A 22,755-nucleotide genomic window follows, 5' to 3' on the forward strand; every position below is an offset into this window, starting at 1 on the left:
TTTAATTGTTAGAATAAATTTAAATTTACAAAATATATTTATAATAAGTAGATTTGAAACTTTTCTAATTTTTACTTATCAATCTTGTACAATTCTTACAAAATTCTCAAATATGTATCTCTTTTTTATTTCTCAAAATTCCAAATTACAAAAAATAACTCTAAGTTTGCAAAACCCTTGCAAGGTCAATATCAATCCAAATCACTTTAAATCAAATTTCAAAAGCAACGTTAGTACTAAATATTTTTTCTACCTTCCTAGCTTTTAATTATATTTTATTCCTATTTTTATTTTATTTTTTTATAATATAATCCAATTTTTTTTCCTTACATCTAATAGTTATGTTACAACATAACATTGCTACTTGCAGATATGGTGTTGAACTTAGTGATAGATGGGGAGCACTAAGTGCTTTATTTCCTACAAAAAAAACATTATTATTCACTACAACCTAACTGCCAACTGCTAATACCTTTTAAGATGATGTATGTTTTGCCTTAGTACTTGTCTTATTATTGCTTTGATAAGGTGAGTATACAATTACTTCCTTCATCCCTCAAAGATACATAAGTCACTTTGTACTCTGTCAAGTGTGACTAAAAAATGTGAGGTCAATTAATGAAGAAAGAAAGATTCACATTATTGGTTTTCCGTAAGTACTATACTATGTATCTACAAAACTCACACTATATAAGTCAAGAATATTAGTATTAATATTATTTATCTTTTGCATAAATTACAAAACTCTATGTTGTTGGTAGTAGAAATCATTAAAGACTATAAATTCTTAACTTAATACCATCATTAATATAAATATTAATTATATTAATTTTTAAATAAAATAATTGAATTATTCTCTAAATTACTCCTTATCTACTATTTTGCACATGTTGAATGTTTTTGTCATCTAGCCTTCTTTGACTTCCACACTAATTCTACAAAGCTTGGATGATGTGTTGTTGACAATCGTACTTTGTGGTCTTATAATCTTTAAAGCTGGAAGTCTTTGGCTTCATCTTTAGTATGCTGTTAAGTCAATTCTTTTATGTTAGTACCATTGTAAGTATTGTCAGATCTTTCTTCAAAGATAGAGAGGAATCTTGTATTTCTTTCTTTTTTCATTATGTCCAATACTATCCTCTTTTGTTTTTTCATATATTAATTTTCTTTTGTATTGAGGCTATCTTCTTCTAACAATAATATTTGGTATTAGTAAAACAAGAAATTAAAGAGAGAATTTTCATTGCTTTTCCTAATAACTACTTCAAAATTTCTTACATTCTTATCATTTGGTTTACAAAATTGCCCACCATTTTAATCATACAATTAACCAAAGCAAGCTCTTACTGATTCATTGTTGGATCCTAGAATTGTGCCTTGGTAAGTAGCTTGAGGTTGATAATATAGATGCCTCTATCTCTTTGACTTGATTGCATGGACAACTTGCATTAAACTATTTATTGTGATATTTATACTCCTTTTATTTGAGTAACTCTAACAAGATCTACTACCTCAACTCCATCTCTATGCATCCAAAAATATATCAATGTCTTTATTATAAAAATACAAGTCAAATTTCAGAAATAATGAAAGTCTAGAAAGTAGTAACTTTGTGCTTGCATTAAATTACTTGCAAATGCTGTACATAATTGTAGCATTAAATTACTTGCAAATGACATATGTAATTGTGCATATGATATATGTAATTGTGCATATGATTGTCATATTCAAACACATCATGTGCACTATGACCATACTCTTGCACATGTGATGATATTCTGTGCAAAGTAAGCATGATTGGTAGTGTGAAAATCCACCATTTTGGACATATTTCAATCCATGGATACTCACAACCCCTGCACACAAAGCGTCATAAGAAAGCATCTGAGAACTACATCTAAGACATACAAAGAACAGGCCTTGCAACTGAAAGGACTTGTACTTCTGCACAAACCACACAACGTTGCAAAACTGTGCACAATAGATGTCCACCAATAAATAATATATCTCAGAATACACCATCATTGGTTATTACTGTACAAATAATATGGTTATGCTACGGCCTGATCTGTATCACAGAGAAGCAGTGCACCTATTTCGGAACTCTTTTGTTATTTTTCAACTCCTGTAGCTTCCATGCTCCGCTGCGTCTAGTCCACAAGCCGGAAGTGCAACACGTGGTCAGCCACGACGAGAAGCAAATGCATGCCGATGCAGGCCGGCACTCCGAAATTGCACTTGACCGAATTTGAGCTAAAGAGATGGGAGCAGGAGAATTCCCATCTTCGACAGTGTGCTCATACAGCTTGAGATACCGACCGATTGGATCGGCGCCCAACTCATATCTATGCGCATCACTTCTGCACAAAGCTTCCCCCCTATAGTGGCTGTCCTTTGAAATACCAAAATGCCCAATCCAACGTACTCGCCAATGCCTGCAACGAGCAACCGTTGGACGTGTTCAGCAAGGAAAGGTGCAAGTTGGCGTGTGAAGTTGAGTGACATCCAACGAACCCAAAAGAACGTTTCCAACTGGCTTTGACAGGAACACAAATCGCTCACTTCCTCAGTTGGTTCACTTCGCATCTCCTCAGACACATACCACGGGTGCCTTCGCCATCTTCACAGCGTATGTCACCTCTGGCATTCCCAAGTGGAGGGGGCTTAATCAATTGTCTTGCATCTTTGACTCAGCAATCTGCCTGCCCCCGAGCCCTTCTGCGGCGTCGTAGCCACCACCTGGCACCCGAAGCGCTTCCACTTGGACCTCCTGTCCGCGATCAAGTACCGGGTGTCGAAGTAAAACTCCACGACGATTTGGCCTGCGTCGCTCCGCAGCTCTGCCTCCAACACCGGCCCCAGCTGTTGCCGCAGCGAGGCTTGCTCGCCCTTCACCGCCACCGTCAGTTCCCTGTTCTCCCTCGGCCTCAAGGAGAACCGCAGATTCACCTCTTGTCTCAGAATCAGATCGCCCCTGTACCTCACGGCCACAACCATTTCTCGAAACGTGGTGAAGCACTTTGCCACCGTGTTCGGGCTCCGTGTCGAGAGCGAGAGGTTGAAGTCGCTGCTCACCAGCCACGGCGAGTCGGGGGCAGCCGCGGTGGTGTTCTGGTAGACGGCCATGTCACGAATGCTCACAGTCTGGAGCAAAATACCAGGCGGTCTGTGGCAGCTACCTATTATAGATGGTATCCACCCGTACAAGTAGGTACAGAATGAAACCAACAGCACCAAAAACAAGATTGAGCATCCCCTTCTGGCAAACCTTTTGAAGCAGTCGCAGCATCGTATTCGGAGCGGCGGCCGGATATCGACCCTAATCGTGTAAGTTCTGTCCCCTGCGCAAGTCTGCGTTGTTGCAACTGCCCCCGGAGACTGCATAGTGCAAAGAATGGTCAGAACTCTAGAGAGTATGTGCAAAAAATGGTTGCAAAATCATCGTAGCGCAGGACTAATATTGTAAGCTATTCACCATGGAGAGCAATTCAGAGGCACAGTAATCTTCAATTTGTACTCGACTCACAATCATGTAATCTAAAATTGTGAACCGACTTTGCACGAGAAAACCACCATTGGCACGGTGCAAAGTCGGCTGGTGGGATACAGTCGGTGCAGACTGTTGTTGCGAACGCAAGGAGAAGCATCACGGGTGACAGCTGGAATCTAAGCAGCTAAAGTCAAAGTTTACTGTTCCCGGACTGGAGGAATGAAATGTGCTTGGTTTAGTCGGCATCGTTTATCTGTCGACAGCCTGATGATGGTTTTTGTGGTTACTTTGGCTACATGAAAGACCAGCTAATTTAAGTGTAATCACTTTGGGAAGCTCATTATTTCGGCAAATCCTGCAAATTTCTTGCAAGTTTGGCAGATTAAGTCAGCTATGGCAGTATCCTTCATGTGTTTCCAATACATGATTGTAATCTGCAAATGTTGGAACTCAACTGCTTGATCATGTCCACACCATCAGTACATTAGCATGTAGAATTGGAGGCTATTCTTAAATCCTTCACTATCTGTCATATAAAATAGCTTGGGAAGGGAGAAATACATCAGATAAGTGAGAGGAGACAAAACTCTGTCAGATGTGCTGCATGCCTCATTGTTTTCATTAAAAAATTTGATCAAAAGTGAAGCAAAATTGGAGTTTTTAGGGCCCTAACGATCTCCCCTTTCTTCTCTAAGTGTTTACAAAGGTATAGAAATCCCTCCCATCTAGCACGTTGATGTAGCATGCATTCCCAATTTGTAGGCTATGGGATTGTTTTTGTTTGTGTAGATACAAAATTTGTGCCAATAGATCTAGAAAAAATGTTTTTATTTCTGTAGATAGGAGTGCTTTGAAGATCAGAAGAGAATATTTCATGTATCTGCTATGCTGATACACGTGAGAGGAGTTTTAAAATTGTTTATCTTTCTTAAAAGTATTTAGTTGCATGTATAGGTTTTAGTTTTTGCCATTCTTCTTAGTAATGGGGTGTGATTTGATTAGCATCTTTTATTGCACTACTTTTCAGGTGGTCAATGATGCCGTTATAAGTCTGCTTTTGTTTTTATGGGCTGCTCTAAAAGTACCAAGCTCTTTTCTTTTGATATTACCAAATGTAAAAGCTAATAGGTGGAAATCCTCAAAGTCTTTATTTTTTCTAATAAAAGAATGTGATGATTTGAGATTTGATATTTGCTTATGAGTATTATAAATTTAATTTGTTACTAGAGAATGAACAATAACATGTTTGGATAGGTATTTTAGAGCACATATTCTTTTGTGAAGTTCATATTGAGCTTAGTAAATATGATACTTTTGTTTAGTCATGTATTCAATGATTCTTTGGCTAATCTTTACAAAAAACTGCCTTTGCAGGGTAACAATGTTCATTGCAAACCTGAACTTCATGACATTTAATCATAGAGAGAAATTATTTGAATCCAAAGTAAGAGAAGCTAAAATTTTAAAAGCATTATGGTCTTCTTAGCAAGAAAGTATGTTGCGCTTTGATTATGAGTATAGAAAATCTATTTGGTGACAGAAATATTGTTTAGATTTTTGCTAATTCTTTATGGAGTGTTATTTGTGTGAGAACTTTTGCATTGTGAATTAAGACTCTAGTGGCTTAGATTCAAGTTTTCAAATAAGATCTAAAGATTTTCATTACTCTATAAGATCATTGACCACAAACATTTACAAAGCTAATAAGAATATCATTCTCAAGAATTTGCCTAGATTAGAATCAATATAGCAACAACTATGGCTACTTTATTATAGTTTCACAGAGGAATTTTGAGTCCGTCTAAGGAAGCTCAAAGCAGTTGCTCTTGTTGCTGCAAAAGTCTTGAATATGAAGAAAGTTGCTGAGCAGCATAAATTTAAAAGATTAGGAGGTCAATGGCTCAGGTTTAGCTAGTTACATACATTTTAAATTAGTTGACACCTACACAAACCAAAGTTATGAGAAATAAATCTATTTAGGTTGAAACAATATTGGGAGTTGTATTTCATTAGGAAGATATCATCCACAACTTAATCTATTTCTACATGCTTTTATTTACTTCTACTTAACTACATGAGGTGCACAAAATATTATTGTTATTTTTAGATATGAATTTTATAAGAAACAATTAAATTTTAAGTTGCTTCATAAATTGATGAAGTCTTAGGTTTGTCAAATGATGTTTGCTATTAATTTTAATCCATATTAAGCATGAAGATGGTTGAATAATTGTTTGAATTATTGACACTACAAATTCTAACTAAAATATTCAACTTATTCATATCAAATCAATTAGTTAAGTTGAAGTGGACCAGTATTAGCAACAAATAGGATTTGAAACTACAAATTCTAACTAAAATATTCAACTTATTCATATCAAATCAATTAATTAAGTTGAAGTGGACCAGTATTAGCAACAAATAGGATTTGAAACAAATGTACATAGATTTAAGTATCTTTCTTGATTTAAGATAATTCTTATAAGAAAAAGAAGTGATTGTAGTGCCCACATAGAAGCTAGGAAATTTTGTATGTAAAAGTCTCATTAAATGTATTCTTGATTCAATAGCATGTTCAAGACAAAAATTCAGTACTATTTTTTTTTAATTTTAGGTGTGAGATAAGTTTTCAATACAACAAGTTATTTAGTATTTTAGAAGTTAAACAAATAAGCTTTGGACTAGTCACTTATGTTGTTTGTAAAAATTATTGGAAGTTTTTTCTTAATAAGAATCATGTAAATTATAAGACCTTCTTAATCCTAATAAATATACTAAGATAATTAAATAAATCTCTAATGTTAATACTTTTATATTCAAACAACTTAATTTTTTTTAAAATACTAATTTGCCAATTAAGATGCATTAGTAAGATGTACAAATAGAAAAAGAAAAGTTCTATTTGATGAAGGTTTTTGTAGAACTTATTTTTTAATATAATATTAAAGAAAAACATATATTATAAAGAATTAAAATTAAATTTTGATTTTTTTAATAATATGTATGTGTAAAAAACGTGATTAAGTATTTGTAATGTAGATGTGAAAAAATCAATAATGCAATAGTATAACTCAAGAAGAATTTAGTATCATGAATTTTTAGTTTTTGGTATAATGTTGCTATATCTTCTAATAAATATTTTTTATATTACAAGTTATTATAATTTTTAAGTTTTTAGGTTTTATTTATTTCCTAAAATTACCAAAGTTAAAATAAAGAATTTTATAATTAATGAGGATTTTTTAAATTAATTATTTAAGATGAATAAATACAAATATACTACTTAAACATTGTTGTCAGTATTATATATCAATCTTTAGAAATAATCTCAATCTTCATTTAGATTAATTTGTAATTTATTATTCTTTAAAAAATTAAAAAATTAAACCAATAAAGTATTCTCAAATAATTTTATTTAATATTCAAAGATTTTTATAAGTACACCAATTCTCTTTATGAATAAAAAAATATTTATGTATCCCTATAAATCCGTGTATGTTATTTTAAAAACATAAAAATTAACCATCAAAAATTATTATTTTTTTATTTTGGTGTTTAGGATTTTTAGTAAATTTAATAAATTTAAGATTTAAACTCAAATAAATCTTTAAAGAGCATATTATTTAATATGTATTTAAATATATGATAAAAAAGATTAAATTTTAAGCTCAATATAGATACTTCAAATTTTTAAAAATATATTTTTATTTTACTAATACTTTACTTCTTTTTCTTTAGAATTTGAAAAATAAAGCTTTCTTTTAGATTATATTATATTATATTATATTAATAATATTTTCCATGAATACATAAAAATACAAGTGAACTTTTTCAATCATACTATAAAAAATCAAAGGTTCAAAATTAAATGACAAGAAAAAAGAATTATATTTTATACACTTAAAAAAATAATAAAATACACCATATCAAATAATGATTCAAAGATCAACATAAGAAAGTTTAAACCATCATATATTGTATAATTGTAAATAAAATTGAATGCATTTAATTATTTTCAGTATTTATTAAATAATATCAAACATTTGTTAAAAAGAATTGTCAAATTCTTTTTTCACTGATAAAATTTACTTAAAAAAAAAAAAACACGTAAATTAAAATATAATTATTTCAAATTTTAACTATTTTATGTACAATATATCTTATATTATGTTATTCAAATTTTTAGTTATTTTTTTATAAAAATAAATAAATAAATTAGATATAACTTAGGTATAGCTTTTTAAAAAGAACCTAAGAAAATAGATTTTATTCTTTAAACATTTAATTTTAAAATTCACAAAAAAAAAAATTAAACTTGTTTTAATTTCTATAACAATTGACCATTAATATTTTTAAAATCATTTTAAGAATTTTTTTCATTATTAAAAAAAATCTTATAATCTAATCATAATCTAACTTATCACATGATCCTTAAGTATCTTATGTTAATAATTATTTAAAATTAATATCAAAAAATTTAAACATCTGATTATTGAAATTTGTATTTAGTATCATATTTTATTTTTAAATAAGTTTTTTTATTAGATGCCTTGTTTGGACACTATTATTTTGAACCAAAAAATGTAATGATATATATGATTAATACAAAATTCTTTTGAAACTAAAGAACTTATGTTTTTGAGCTATGATATTAAAATATTTAATTGACTACACATTTCTAAAAAAATTAATTAAGAAATATCAAAATAATTTCTTTTGTCCATTTTTAAACAAAATTATGAAATGATTTGGTAATATATTTCTCTTTCAAATATTATTTTAAAAAATCTTAACATTATCTAAAAATTTAGAAATGATTTATTGTCTATCAATTATAGTATGGCTTTCCAGCAATTAGACATCTTGGACATAGTAAAATATTAATGATTATTTTTAATTTAGTGGTTTTAAATACTAAAAACTATCAAAAAAAATTAAAATCTTATAATATACATATTATAAGTAACATAGTTCAATAGCTATATTAGTTATTTTTTTTGTAAAGCATAGATTAAAACTTGTGTAATCATCATTTGGCAAATTTAGGACTTTGTGATTTTTTTAAATTACTTAGGAACTTACCACTCCTTGTAGAATTTGTTTCAAGAACAAAGACTAGAATTGTGGTTATCTAATCTACTTTAAAACGTAGAAGTTAACAGAAGAATTTAGGAATAACTTAGTATGTAATAACTAATTATATAAATTTTGAAAAAAAAAATCTAAATACAAAATAGATCTACATATGCACCATGTTTTTAATAATAAAACTTCATGTTTTTAATAATAAAAATTCATGTTTTTAATAATAAAAAATAATACTAATTCAAACATGTAATAATTCACACAATAAGCATATTATTTTGAGTGTACATCAAATTACGTTACAAATTATTTACATAGTTATGTCTATGATTATTATATGCAAAGAATTTATGAGCAATATGTCAATACTCATTTACAAGTAAATAATAACATTGCATACAAAGAATGCATGATTGGTAGCATGAAAATCCATAAATTTGGACATATTTCAATGCATGAGTGCTCACAACCTCTGCTCACAAGTGTCACGTGGAAGCTTCTAACAGCCACAAATACTTCATGCAAAGAATAGGCCTTGCAATTGAAAGGACAAGTCCTGTACACATCACACAACATTGCAAATCATATGCAGAGACTGTGCACAATAGATCGCCACAATAAACAGTATATTTCAGAATGCACCAGAATTGGTTAGTACTGTACAAATAATATAGTTGTGATATTAAATGATCTATTTTACAAAGAAGCAGTGCGCTTATTTCGATATTCTTTTCTAATTTTTCAACATATTCTGTAGGGACTAGCACCTGTGATTAACAATAAGCTACTCTGCTCTGCTGCGTACAGTCCAAACCGAAAGTTCAACACGTGGTCAGCCACGACGAGAAAAAATTGCATGTAGATGCAGACCAACACTCCGAAATTGCACTTGACCGAATGTGATCTCAAGAGATGGAAGCAGGAGGATGCCCATCTTCGACAGTATGCTCATACAGCTTGAGATACTGATCGATTGGAGCGGCATCCCAACTCAAATCTATGCGCATCACCTTCTGGATAAGGCTTTTCCACCACTGTGGCTGTTCTTTGAAGTACCAAAATGCCCGATCCAAAGTACTCGCCAACGCCTGCAACGAGCAACCGATGAAAGTGTTTAGCACGAAAAGGAGCAAGTTGGAGTGTGGAGTTGAGACATTCAACGCATTCAAAAGAACATTTCCAACTGGTTTTGACAGGAACACAAATCACTCACTTCCTCCGTTGGTTCATTGAATGTAAAACCGTTGCGCTTCTCCTCAGCCACATACTTTTGGTCCACGTCGAACACACTGTTTTAAATGCCACAAAGCACGCCGATTGGCGCATTTCAGCAAGGTCAATACAGGACCTACGGTCGAACCGCGGTCAGCACAAACAAGATTTCAGAGATAAATGGCATAGTGAACAACGACCAAAAATGCAAATATGTAAAAACAAAGAGAGAGCGAAGCAACTCATCAAACCTGTCAGCTAGCCCTCCAGTCTTTCGAACAACAGGAATGGTTCCGTATCTCATGGAGTACATCTGGATGCAAATCGTCGAGTATCAGAAAATCATGTTATAACGGAAGAATAATCCGACGATCACTAGTTTTCTAAAAGCAGGAAGACCGGGAGAGAAGCAATATTTGTGATCCGACGCGTCTGTGGGTGCCACACTAACCTGAGTCAGACCACAGGGCTCAAACATGGATGGTATCACAAAGATGTCGGCTGCAGCGAAAATGTTGTGCGTAAGTGTCTCATCACATCTCAATATAAGTCGGACGTGAGGATGATCCTCAAACTGCTGAGCGAGCTCGTCAAACTCTTTCTGCAAGTCAAAACATTATCCATTGCATAAATCAGCAATAACCCTGACACATGTACCAGATACAATGAAAAAGAACACTTTCAATTTTGCGACAGGCAATACTATGCGATTCATCTTGAAACAGAACATATCCACAAAATGTGAGGTTTGTCACACCTTGATCTCAGGAATCTGACTGGTCCCTTGCAAAATAAATTGACCACCACGGTTAAGGGTGTGAAAGATCGCCGAACGAAGCAGAAAGACACCCTTCTGGGGTACTAATCTCGACACACAGCACACCTGCAGGGAAGCAGAGTGGATGCTAGTTCAAAAATAACCCTTTTGATATTACATTTCTGATAGCTCTTCGTGATTTTCAACAAACGTAATAATATGCTCATACAATCCCCGGATCTGTCAAAAATTTACTAAATACAAAGGCATCGTGAGCTCACAAGAGGCCTCCTCGCATCAATTCCTTGAATTGCCATGCCCAGACGAAGCCGGAGCTTGTTCTTCAGCAACTCTTTTCCCTTCAAATCGTCTGCAGTGAAATGATGCTCCAGATGGGAATCAGTCGCAGGATCCCACACCTTATCGTCGATTCCGTTGACGATGCCATAAAATTTCTTGGTCAAAGACCTGAGAGTTGTGTGCAAGCCTTCACCTCCCTGAATGTCAAATCACGTTTAGTCTCTCTTATAATAGGGAAGATTTGAGTGTATCCAGTATCACCCAACTGCGAAAATCGCAACACTGCTCACCTCCGGGGTGAGGACCTCTCTAGCATGAGTAGGTGATACTGTTGTGATGAAGTCCGAATGCAGAAGTCCACTCTGCACCCACAGTAAACCTTATCATCAGAAACATGCTTTCAGCTATATCTCGCACTGTCATTCCTCCATACGAGCCCTCAAACCCAGCTGCAAACTTCTTACTATCATTGAAACTGGTCTATCTCACCTTGAGAACGTTGATCTTATCAGCCAAAATGTTGTCTTGGAAATGATCCTTGTGTAAAGGGGCTTTGAACTGAATACCACAGGACATCAGCGCCTCCATCGACTCCTTACCTTGTGGCTCAAAATTGTGGCAAGTCAACGCAATTTTAGCCCTAAGACCAGCGTTAGCATAAATGAACTTGTACATAGGCGCCTGCAAGGAGAAGTAGACACAAGGTCTAAGATAATGAGCCGATTATCATCTTAGATAGCAACCTGCAACTTGACCATGCTTACGCAAAGTTGCGAATGAACGCAGCAGTTACATACCACTACGGCCACTGGCCAGTCATGACAATGGATGAGATGGGGGCGCTTCCCGAATTGCAACAAAAACTCGAGAGATGCCCGAGAGAAGTATGTGAAGCGCTTGAAGTCGTCCGGCTCACAGTAGATTCTGCCGCGGTTGAAGAATCCCGCTGGATGCAGTGGGTCGATGAAGTACACCCTCAGACCTTCCACAAAACCCGTCCACACCACATTCTCGTGCTCCGCTCCGTCAAAGTAAGAGAAGAAATGCTTCTCCAATTTCTGCACAACGCCCAATCAAAAGCCTGCTTCAAACACCGACTTTCCATAAACTTTGATTACTACACTTCTGAAATCCTGAAATTGCGCCAACTCCGATAAACGGCAGCAACTAAAGATTTGCCAGAGACAATACATGATGATATAACGAACCTTAAAATTCTTGATAAGAGACGTATCCAGGGTCTTGTATTTTGGGATAATAATCTCCACCCGGTGGTGCTTCTCCTGAAGCGCCTTGCCAAGTCCAGTCACCACATCTGCTAAACCTCCCACCTGTCACACATGAACATCGTCTCATGAGATTACAACTGTTGTGCGGCATTAAATCCACACGTGACTAGATGGGGTAAGCAAAGAACCTGGGATTTCACCATATGGCACCACAGGAGGAAGCGACACCCCGCCCCAAAATATGACAAGCCCAACAGGAGATGGTTCCATCCCCATTTATTTCACTGGGTTTATCCATTTTTCCAGTATGGGCGAGTTTACCCATTCTCCTCTAGCAAGAGTTTCGCAAATCTTTCACTAGGACTTTATTTATTTACATGTAACTATATATAGAAAATGGTTTTATTAGCCTCTGTTTTCTTACCTTCGCTACGGGGGCTATTTCGGTGGCGAGATGCACAACATGGTATAGAGGCCTGCAATCGTCCCACAGAACAACTTTAGTAAAACCTTCGACACAAGCACTTGCAGTGGCCTAGATTGTAATGACTCACGACACGCTAAAATTGTACATGACCACTCAGTAGATCATCAACCATAGCTCTTGAAAGGCAGCAAGGGAGTTTGAAATGGCAGTACCGTTTTTCGGGTAGAGGACGTTCAAGGGAGCCAAGAAAGGATGCAACGATATTCTCAACCTGCCTCTCCCGGACGGAAGGTGGCGCAGGCGGAATGCGCCTTAAAGAGGCACTCACGCCATCTCTATAGCGGGAAGGGAGCAAAACATTGTTGCCCAACACAAGCTGCAACCAGAAACATCTTTTATTACATGTCGGCGGCTCTGAGCTTGTTTCATCTGAAACTTCCCTAAACGACTTCACTACAAATTTAGAACCACAGGAACTCCATCAAGAAGCAGTCTCAAGCTAGGAATATTGCAGTAGTATTCTACCTGATCGCTTGCGACTGTCCGCTGCTGTCTCTGGGGCAGGACCGCGTCGAGTCGATTTGCCGAAGCAACCTCTGCGAAACGACGTCAAACATGCACTCAAAATGAGACACTTTGTGTTCTACGTAGAGCAAAAAAAAATAAAAAAAAAATAAACAAAAACAAAAAATCAAAAACAAAAACAAACAAACAAAAACAAAAAAAAAAAACACTTCTGTGAAGGTGTCTTGCAATGCATTACACATAAACCGTTAAATGAATCGCGACAAACTCATGACATTAAACAGTGAACACTGTTCTTCGTAGAGCACGCTGCGGTAAATTAAAATTCACAAATGCCCGACCCTCCTGTGGGGGAATCATGCTAACTCTGCAGCGCAAATGCTGTTTAACTCATATAATTTTCCCCACTTAAGGCTAACAGATTCCCAGGAGGTGGAAACATGAGATCAATTCAACAGTCATTAATTACGTCTTTGTGTCATGCAGGGTGGTGTGGTACTCACTGACTGGCACTTCTTCAGACCGAGTGTGGCGTAAGCGATTGGAGTCTAATGACATGATTCGGATCCCTTTTCTGTTGGTCAACCACTTCGCAACAGCAACGAGTGTCACTCGATCACTCGGTATTCACACCCGAGAATAGTATAGCACGAGCTGAGTGGTCGAATTCGGACCTTTGGCGAAATGGAATGACGATCTACCTACAGGTGTTGGGCCGAAGAAATGGAAACTAACTCCGCTATGGAAAAAAGAAGTTTCACTTCAATCGGCCGAAATGCACAAGCAAGTCCCTCTATGCAACTCAAGCAACTGTATTCCTGCCTCGATTCTCAAGGAATATTGTTGTGAATTCAAAGGTTTTACGTATCAGTGCAAAAGTCAACTGAAACAGGACTTTCTTATCCCCTTCACCGCGCGAGCTAAGCTGCTGCAAGACCTATGACCTCACCGAACACTCAGAGAGACGCCGAATGAATGCACAAAGATGTGAAATAACTGTAAATCTGAAGTGAGCACGGAAAGTTCGAGAAGATCAATCTCGCAGTGGATATGCAATGAATCCAACGTCGAACGGCTGCGCAACTGGGAGCCCCGCGAGGAGTGTGGTCGCTCAGAACCAACAGATGAAAAGTCTGAAAGCCTTGGAAGCTTCGAGAGGATGTTAGGAAGGCGACGAGACTGGGAAATATTCAACCGAGAAACAAACGACAGCAAGTTCAGCTCAGATGGCGATCTCATGTCCAGTTCTTCATTATATAGACCTCAGGCTCAGGGTCACTCACACAACCCCAGAAATCCGAATTTTTTCCAGAATCCCAACGAAGAAAAATATATATATATATATATATATTCGCATAGGGACACTGTAAGCACAGGTCGCACTGTTGAAGCGCGACGCTCCCACTTGACACCGCAACGTGGCTGTCTTGCAGCATCCCCAGCTCCTAAATTTAGTGAGGTACCAACGAACTTGCACAACAGGACGCTGCTTCTGCGATGAGACGAAATTCGAGCGATGGAGTTGGTGCCAGACGTGACCATGTTGTAAATTTGCAGCTGAAATGGTCGCATCCCTGTGTGCTTGCCTTACATTTGCCTGTTGTGCTGGAGCACCAACGCCATGCCTACTCCTCCAGTGGGTTTTGTTCCCTACGGGTCAATGAGAGCTTGTTTGTCATTAGAAACATGCGTTTGTTAGCTAACTCTTAAACCCAACTACTAGGGACCTGACATTGTTCTCAGATGATACAAGAGTCGCTCTTGTGGAACTGTAGATCAATTAACAAAGTATAGTTAGTTGTAGTTTGTTAGGCTGACCTGCTGCAATGGTTCGTTTAGATGAACTGGATCCTATTCTTGGTTGTAATCGAAGAAAATTTGCACTGTTTGCGATTTGTGCATTTGAATTGGCATATTTTGGCCCAAACACACACATCAACCCTTTAAATGCTGCATATTCTCATCCATGTATTCTTGGACATATCACCTTCAGTTGTGAGAAGATAGAATGTTAACCTATCACACATAATTTTGAATAAGTTATATGTATACATACATACATATGTATGTATGTATGTATGTATATGTGTATACATATATATATGTGTGTGTGTGTGTGTGTGTAATTTCTTTATTTCTTTATTTCTTTCTGTTCATGGTCCATTGTAAGCTAATATTGGTATAAAATTTCGAATATATCATAGACTGAAAAAGCACTTGGCTTGTGATTGGACTAATTTGACTGTGGTAAAGTCTTTAACAAGATCATAAAACCAGGATAATAGTTTATTTCTTTTGATCCTTTAGAATTTTACGTGTGTCATGTCAATTTTTCAAGCATGGGATGTAATTTACAGAAGAATTTGTCATATTAATTAAACTTATGTTAAATAAAATAGTAAATGAATCTTAAGGAATAAAATAATTTGAACAATCATTTCCAGCACTTGTGAAAAATTTAAGATAATATTGGTTGTAAAGCATTGTATACCTTAACTACATTTATTTGCAGTGTCAATCAGTGGCTTGACTTTTTATGAGGTATTTTCATAAAAAGTTATTCTAAGAACTGACTACTTACTGTTCATTAAAATGCCATGATTGATGCAAAAAGAAGAAGAAAAAAAACATATATATATATATATATATATATATATATATATATAATTTATTTAATGTCAAAGTTAACATAAATTACACCAGGAATATAAAATCAAAAAATTGAAACTCATGGTAATACTTTGTTACTTTGGGAAATTGAACAGTGGAAAATCTGATGTCTCCTCTTTACATAAACTCATGGTTTCATATTATTAGGCAGATGCTCATGATTAATTTTGATACTTGGACACAAGTATCTAAATCAAGCCATTGGACATTCATTTGTAAGAAGTATATTAATTTTTAAATCAAATAACACTCCTCATAACACATCTGTCTTTCTTTTTTGACACATACAAGGAGGACCAATTTCATTGATTGATGGGAGGTGAGTTTTCCATTTTACAATCTAATACTCTTTGTTATAGGGTAGCCTTGAGAGGTAGAAAAATTGGTGTATTGATACAACTTACCTATGGATCCAATCCACAGCTGGTGTGTGAAGTATAACTCATCTTTTTGCATGCAAACTATATATATATATATATATATATATTCACACACACACAAACCTATTCAATCCCATCAACTTTAAATGGTTGATACTCTCAGTCAATTGAGATCATTACACAGTTTTCTTTTCTCACCCTACGATCTCCACAATTTCTTCAAACAGATATTTTATCATGATGGAAAGTACACAATAAAAATCTATAATGGCAAGGGGCTTTAACGGACACTGAATAATATCTCTCCCTCGTTGAATATAATTAGCCCACAGATTTCAAGGCAAAGCCCCAGATTGAGTGTCTATCAGCTAAAATCTGCAAATAATTGGTACCTACTCTAAAATATGGGTGTGATTTATTTTTATATCAAAATACAATGGTAAAATGTAGCTGTCAATACAAAAAACATACACCTATCAAAGATCTTCCTTTGCATGCTAGTGACAGCATGTTTCCTATACAGTGTTTGCCAAGGAACACCTGGAAGCATGTAGAATCTGTACTTCGACTCCCCGCAGATTTTGGAAATGAACATACAGCTGCCTTTGTGCATGGAAGAGTTTCGGTGGTAATAGATGAGAGTTTTGCTCACCTTCCATTCGCACTCCAGAAACTTCTTGCGAGCAAGTGGAACTTGGGAGCCGCATCGTTCCTGGAGCTCATGCTATTTCATGCACGTCTAGTTCACTAAATCGGTCTATTCAAGACTGATTTATTGGAAGACTTGAATTGGTGAATAGCTGAGAAATCGTGCTATGAAGAGATCTGCTACTTGTTACATTCCAATTGGTTCACATTGTCGTTGTACCCACTTGCATACTGTACTCAGAAACTGAAAGCTTGAGAATAATCAAATCACTAAATGTAAACAAAAACTATTGAATCAAAATAATATTGCAAGTAAACGATTTCCTCCTATGATGTATATTTCAGGTTTTTAAAGTAATATATGAAAGGTGGTTTTACATGAACATGAGAACTTATGTGATGCGGGACTAATCGTAGGTGTGCAGAAAGTTTGAACACTCACCCGAAGCAAACACAGAGGAGTCTGCCGAGCCCTGAAGGCACATGGAAAAAGCCACTAAAAAACTAATTTCATCCATTTGAAAGTCATTGAATAGTCTTTATCGTTATGGTGCTGAACACTTGGCTTATTTCAACGTAACAGGTGTTGCGCAACCAAGGCTATGGATCTCCTAAAAGCATGGTACTACATAATGGAAGTGGGGCCAGGCAGAATCCATCTCTTGGTCAGCATTGGTTGCAGGAAAATGCATTGTTTTAAACCTCAGATCTGGCCGAATGGCGTCGATCGTTGCTTTGAGTTTTATTGGTTGTTCTGCTAGGTGCCTTGCTTGTGACTGAACCCAGTCTAGTGCAGTTTCCTCCTTGACTGTGGATTGCTTTGATGTTCCTAAGCATAACTCGGCACCGTCCACTTAAATAGAAGCTGGCTATTTCTGATTGGCTCTGACCCCACCACGGTTGAATTTGTTTTCATTTTAATTTTAAAAAAATAAATTTTGTTGTCTACAATTGTATTTGTGAAAACCCAATGTTTTAAAAAACAGGTATATGATGTCATGAGGTGAAACAACAATCTTATGCTGCTTCGTGCACGTCTTGGATTAGAATATGTGAATATCATAGTAATGTTTAAGAAAGGAAGATTAAAAGGAAAATTTTGCAAAAGAAGTGTACACGTCGCCAAGTATGAAGATTGGAAAAAGATCGCCCAACGTTGACAAAAACTGGAATAGTATTTGCATTTAAGAAAAAAGGAGGCTAGTTATTACTGGGGTTACGGCTAGTCACTTTAATACGTTTCTGATAAAAAAAAATAAAAATAAGTGGGGAACAAGAGAAAGTCGCTGCCATGTCAGCATCTCAAAAAGTGAAAGGACGAACTTCTTCAATTGAATTTATTGGAGGTTGATGACGTGGATGCGTGGAACTTCACACGTGGCAGAGTTGCCACACTTTGTGTTTCAATGGCGAGTGTCAGTGGTGGACTAATGTTGGTAAAAGATATTTGCTTCTCTTGTTTCTTTTCATGGAAGTTGGAACCACCTTTCGAGGGGGAAGTGGAAGGAATCCTGACTGTTGTTCTTCACAGGTTCTGTGAGGTAGGTCTTGGAATCCACTTGTCATACACAGATGGAAATAGGAATGGACACTCATGTCGATCAGTGTCGATGAGAAGAGCTGCATGGAATTACGGCTGAAGGCTGCATGGAATAACTTCATGCATGGGCGGTGGTTCCACAGTACACACACCGTAAAAACACTAACAATAATAATGATAATACTATTCCAATTTATCAACATTCTGCATTTCGAACTTCGAGACCAAATATTGTCAATGCTCGGACCAAATACTGGGGGGCGAGAGAGAGAGAGCAAGGATTCCATAGCTTAGAGTTTGGATTGAGCATATGCAGTGGGGACCTCTTTTGGCATTTCCTCATCTGAAACCAGACATGTGCTTTTGCTATCCTAGCATGGATAGATTCTCTAGTTTAATGCATTTCTGGATGCATTTTGCATAGGACGATCAAGCATTTCCAACTACATTCTGACCACACACTCAGATAGGACATACTCTTCAGGTTGGGTCAAGTCTTCCACATTATTGTTTCCCATATTCAAAAGCAAAACTATAACATAACCCAGAGGTGGACTCATAAAAGGCGGCTCACACGATTTACGGAACTTCTCATTAATCAGCAAGGACGATCACCTCTTTCTGTTTCAAAAAAGATTGAAAAGATAAAAATAAATAAAAATACATTGGCAGATTAGCAAATCTAGTTTGAGGAACAGTTAATGGCATGAAAACCAAGCCGAAAACACCCTATGCAGGACGGGCCTCATGCACGTTGCCTTGCAGTCAACATTGTTTGGAACAGTAGGGACAAAAATTAAATAGAATCATCCAGACTCCTTGACAGGTGCAAGATTCACATCAACCAAAGAGTATGAATCAAATATTGGCTGTATAAACACAAGATAGGCGGTAAACCCAGACTGAGCAGTTCTCGTCGCACACACTGTCTAGATGCACGCAAGCAAGACCGCCCTCTCGTTCTTTTGATTGACATAAAGACTAGGGGTCCAGCGAAACAACTACCGACAGATTCTCTGTAAGAAGACACTTTTCGACAAGACGTATACGACAGATGGGCAACTTGTGTTGCATTGGGAATAGTTGCGGTGCTTGCAAGGAGGGATAGGCCGTCTTGCAAACAGATCATAAAAGAGCCAACCGATGCACAAGAACGTGGAGAACCTCGGTCAGCACCCGCGCTGGAGAGAACACCAGTATTTTTGAGCCCGTTATTCATTTGCAGAGCCAAATAGACTCCAGTCGTGTACATTGAAGGTGAAAAGAACTTGTTTAAATACGTCGGCAGCTGGCATAAGTCCTGCCTGAAGGGCTGGCACGGTCGCACCTGCTCCCACTGCTTGAGCGCTTTCGCTGTGTTCACTGAAACCAGCATGACGTTAATGTGAATTTACTTGTGAAATATCAATCATGATATCAGCATCAAACGTTGAATGAAAATATAAGGTCAATGAGAAGGCCTTTCAAACTATTCAAAGCACATAAAAACTTCTAAAGCATCGTTACCTGATAACAAGAGGCTCGTAAACAATAACAAGAATATCTGTTCCCACTACACGCAATCGGATATTCGCCAAGTATACCTACAGACACGAAATGACGTGAAATCTGTCAGCCTGCCAAATTTACATAACATATGAATATTTGTAGCAGATCCCCATTGACATTGAAAGCATGTGAAAAAATCATGTTTGAAAAGATATTGCATTTGTGACTACAAAAAACTTTCAAGAATGTTCCAAGCCTTGTGGTGGAGAAATAGGACATTCTAGCTCTCCATAACTCGCCTTTCTGGAAGCTTTCCACACATACAATAGTTACAGCATATTGAACAATCCTGACTAAACGTACCCGCACAACATTGGAAGCTTCGGGACCTTGGCGACCCTTGGCAACAGCCTGCATGTGTAAAACAAACGACGCTCCGGAAATTCACTGATGATCGAGATTTTCAGGTCGATCCAACACAAGCCACATAGATTGAGTTATTATTGGAAAAGAACTTGACAAGGGTGGCTTACCATAGTGCCAATCACAGCATTGACCGTGGTGTTTGCATCCAAATTGGGAACGTTGGCTGCAGGTACACTATTCTCCTCTTCCACAACCTGTTTCCAGCTCCTCCCCAAAAAAATTAAATCGAGGAAACAACTGCCGACAACAAATGCCCACCCGTTTTGCAACCACTGCTAACACTGTCTATGGACCTATTCCAGAGGGTCTTCAATAGCAGGGTAAATCTCTATTGCTCTATTGGTTTTAGATCGTCAGAATTCATTAGAAAAGTTTCTTAATCACGAAGGTATGCGTACAACCCTTGTATGATGATCATTCTTACCAAAAACATGTTAGACATGTATAAAAGCAGAAGTTCAAAGGTGATGTGGGATTTCTGGAGATTAATTAATTCTAGAGCAATGTTACGAGGAAATATGAGGCACACCAGACTGTTCTCAGATGCTTGCTCCACGGTTAGATCTTCCAAGAACCAGCGGGCGCTACCTGCATCAGTGACGTTCTCCTTAAGCTCTAAAAGCTCAACAATGAAGCTTTCATCCCGATTGGCATCCACGAAGGCTTCCTACATTTGTCAAGCAATTTTCTGTGAGGATCCAGCAAGAGCGACACACCAGCGTACAAAAATTGTTGAATTGACAATGAGTGATAACAAAGTACTAAGTGGACAGAAACCACACCTGATTGTTGGGTACTTCCCGAACGTCACTCACATCCTGCGAGAGATTGCGATAGATCATCAAACCACTATTTGATGAAAACATGTCCTGGGTAAAAGCAGAAACAGGACCAACACTTTGATATACATAGGTCGTACGTTGAACTCTACCAGGTTCGTGCAAGGTGCAGTAGGTGCATTTACGAATACAGAACCCAAATTCTACGTCACAAAAACAAAAAAATCAGATACGAATGAATCGCAGAACATGAATCCCAAAAAGTAAAGAGTGGAGGACTTCACTGTGTATCTGCGAGGGAAGCTGCAGGTGATAGCCCCACCAAACAAAATCATATTTTCAGGTCTCTCTGTAGAAAAAACCTAGATCAATATCTAAATCGAAATAAGCGCACCTCTTCCAACTCACGAACACCAATCGAATTACTGGAAAATGCACATAAAACCTAAAATCGAGTCATCACCAGTGGGAATCGCGGTGATAGGCATCGGCGCATTCGCAGTGTCGCACTCGCAAACGTCGGAGCCATTGGAAGATGGATCTAGAGCAATGCCCGCGAACTCTTCCTGTAACTTTTGTACCAAGTCCGTTTGTGGAGCATGTGCAGAGTCGCAAGGAGTTGTCACCTCGTCCTTCATCATCACGTTCTCCTCGACAACAACAAAGAAAAACACGATTAAGCCTTCCCCGTTCTACCTGTCTACGTTACTCTTGCGTGCTCTCGGGTTTTCCCTTGCTGGTGATTCAATCTGTTGCAAATCCTGTGTGGCTCTTACACAACAAACAGCTAGGCTGGGATCTCAACATCAATTCCAGGACATCTCCTTGACACTATTACGACTTCTACGGCATCTTCTGCACCTTCCCTACAAATCCTTCTCCTCTCAAGCATCTGGACAAGGTTCCAAACACGATTTTCTAGGTTTGGAATGCTGTACTCAAATTTTTCTTGTTGCAAGCTCCACGCCTGCGACATTCGATTGCATCTGGGAAGTTCCAAAAATCTAGTTCCTCTTGTTTGTGCCACTCTGACTGATGCCCTTGTGAAGTCGTGAAAGAATAAAACAGCTATCAGATGAGAGCTACTAGATTGACTTAAACTACAAGTTAGTTTTTGATTTGGTGGAAAGATAAGGAATTGAAAAAATAAAGTATTAAAAAAAATTAGAAGAATTAGAGATTCAACTGGAAACAAAATCAGACACAAGATTAGAGACAAAGTAACATTTAGATAGTTTTTGAGTTTGTATTGGTGTTTGTTTTGTTTTTTTTTGTTTTTTGTTTTGTTTTGTTTTGTTTTGTTTTTTGTTTTTGTTTTTGTTTTTGTTTTTTTTTTTTTTTTTTTTTTTTTTCTATTCTAGGAAATTCTAAAGATTTTTAGAGATTTTAAAAAAAATGATTTTAGAATATTTTTTTAATGATTTATAAGTTAATGCATGTTTATAATATCAGATTCTTTATTAACAACAAATTCTTGCGAAGTGTTTTAACAACTTTGTGTTTTTAAAAATTGACAAAAAATTTGGTAAATCTTTGAACTATATGTTATTATTATTTTTAATTCAATGGATTTATAAGTCTATCAACCAATATTATTAGAAAAATATTATTTTAATAACTTAATTTGAGTTAAGACATTTACAAAAGCCTTTTTATATGACATGGCATATTTAAATAATATAAAGACATGCATGTCTTTGAGATGCTCACGATAATATCTTAAAGTATATTAATTTATTTTTAAATTCAAAATTATTAACCATATTAGCATTACAATATTTTTGTGATTGTTTTAAAGA

General features: G+C 36.4%; 3 protein-coding genes across 8 annotated transcripts; all 3 read right to left on the reverse strand.

The window, feature by feature from the left end:
• Positions 1–1,963: 1,963 nt before the first annotated feature.
• Positions 1,964–4,153, reverse strand: LOC112286460 (uncharacterized). 4 transcript variants are annotated; one of them, XR_002971033.2, is made up of 3 exons: positions 3,476–4,153; positions 2,603–3,378; positions 1,964–2,435 (listed from the first exon to the last, which is right to left on the reverse strand). XR_002971033.2 is itself a non-coding variant. In XM_024528365.2 (2 exons), exons 1-2 carry the CDS (start codon positions 3,530–3,532, stop codon positions 2,665–2,667), a joined length of 720 nt encoding a protein of 239 aa, XP_024384133.1. In that variant the 5' UTR covers positions 3,533–4,153; the 3' UTR covers positions 1,964–2,664. The 4 variants fall into 4 exon arrangements, 2 of the variants coding, with proteins under 2 accessions (XP_024384133.1, XP_024384132.1); XR_002971032.2 differs by having other exon boundaries at positions 2,563–3,378; XM_024528365.2 differs by having other exon boundaries at positions 1,964–3,378; positions 3,527–4,153.
• Positions 4,154–9,184: 5,031 nt separating this feature from the next.
• LOC112286373 (putative starch synthase 4, chloroplastic/amyloplastic) lies at positions 9,185–14,269 on the reverse strand. The gene is made up of 14 exons (XM_024528220.3): positions 13,529–14,269; positions 13,026–13,096; positions 12,713–12,876; positions 12,498–12,549; positions 12,053–12,175; positions 11,642–11,902; positions 11,334–11,525; positions 11,135–11,206; positions 10,826–11,041; positions 10,545–10,670; positions 10,239–10,388; positions 10,039–10,100; positions 9,789–9,864; positions 9,185–9,663 (listed from the first exon to the last, which is right to left on the reverse strand). Exons 1-14 carry the CDS (start codon positions 13,581–13,583, stop codon positions 9,481–9,483), a joined length of 1,803 nt encoding a protein of 600 aa, XP_024383988.1. The 5' UTR covers positions 13,584–14,269; the 3' UTR covers positions 9,185–9,480.
• A 4,834-nt stretch (positions 14,270–19,103) lies between these two features.
• On the reverse strand, positions 19,104–22,011 carry LOC112286252 (uncharacterized). Of its 3 annotated transcripts, XM_024527970.3 has the most exons (8): positions 21,420–22,011; positions 21,241–21,305; positions 20,960–20,995; positions 20,707–20,844; positions 20,285–20,371; positions 20,115–20,162; positions 19,770–19,846; positions 19,104–19,625 (listed from the first exon to the last, which is right to left on the reverse strand). In XM_024527970.3, exons 1-8 carry the CDS (start codon positions 21,595–21,597, stop codon positions 19,475–19,477), a joined length of 780 nt encoding a protein of 259 aa, XP_024383738.1. In that variant the 5' UTR covers positions 21,598–22,011; the 3' UTR covers positions 19,104–19,474. The 3 variants fall into 3 exon arrangements, with proteins under 3 accessions (XP_024383738.1, XP_090109265.1, XP_090109266.1); XM_090253139.1 differs by lacking the exon at positions 20,115–20,162 and having other exon boundaries at positions 21,420–22,009; XM_090253140.1 differs by lacking the exon at positions 21,241–21,305 and having other exon boundaries at positions 21,420–21,928.
• Positions 22,012–22,755: the final 744 nt, after the last annotated feature.

This window comes from Physcomitrium patens, chromosome 9 (genome assembly GCF_059467195.1).
Source record: "Physcomitrium patens ecotype Gransden chromosome 9, ASM5946719v1, whole genome shotgun sequence".
Classification (NCBI taxonomy): Eukaryota; Viridiplantae; Streptophyta; class Bryopsida; order Funariales; family Funariaceae; genus Physcomitrium; species Physcomitrium patens.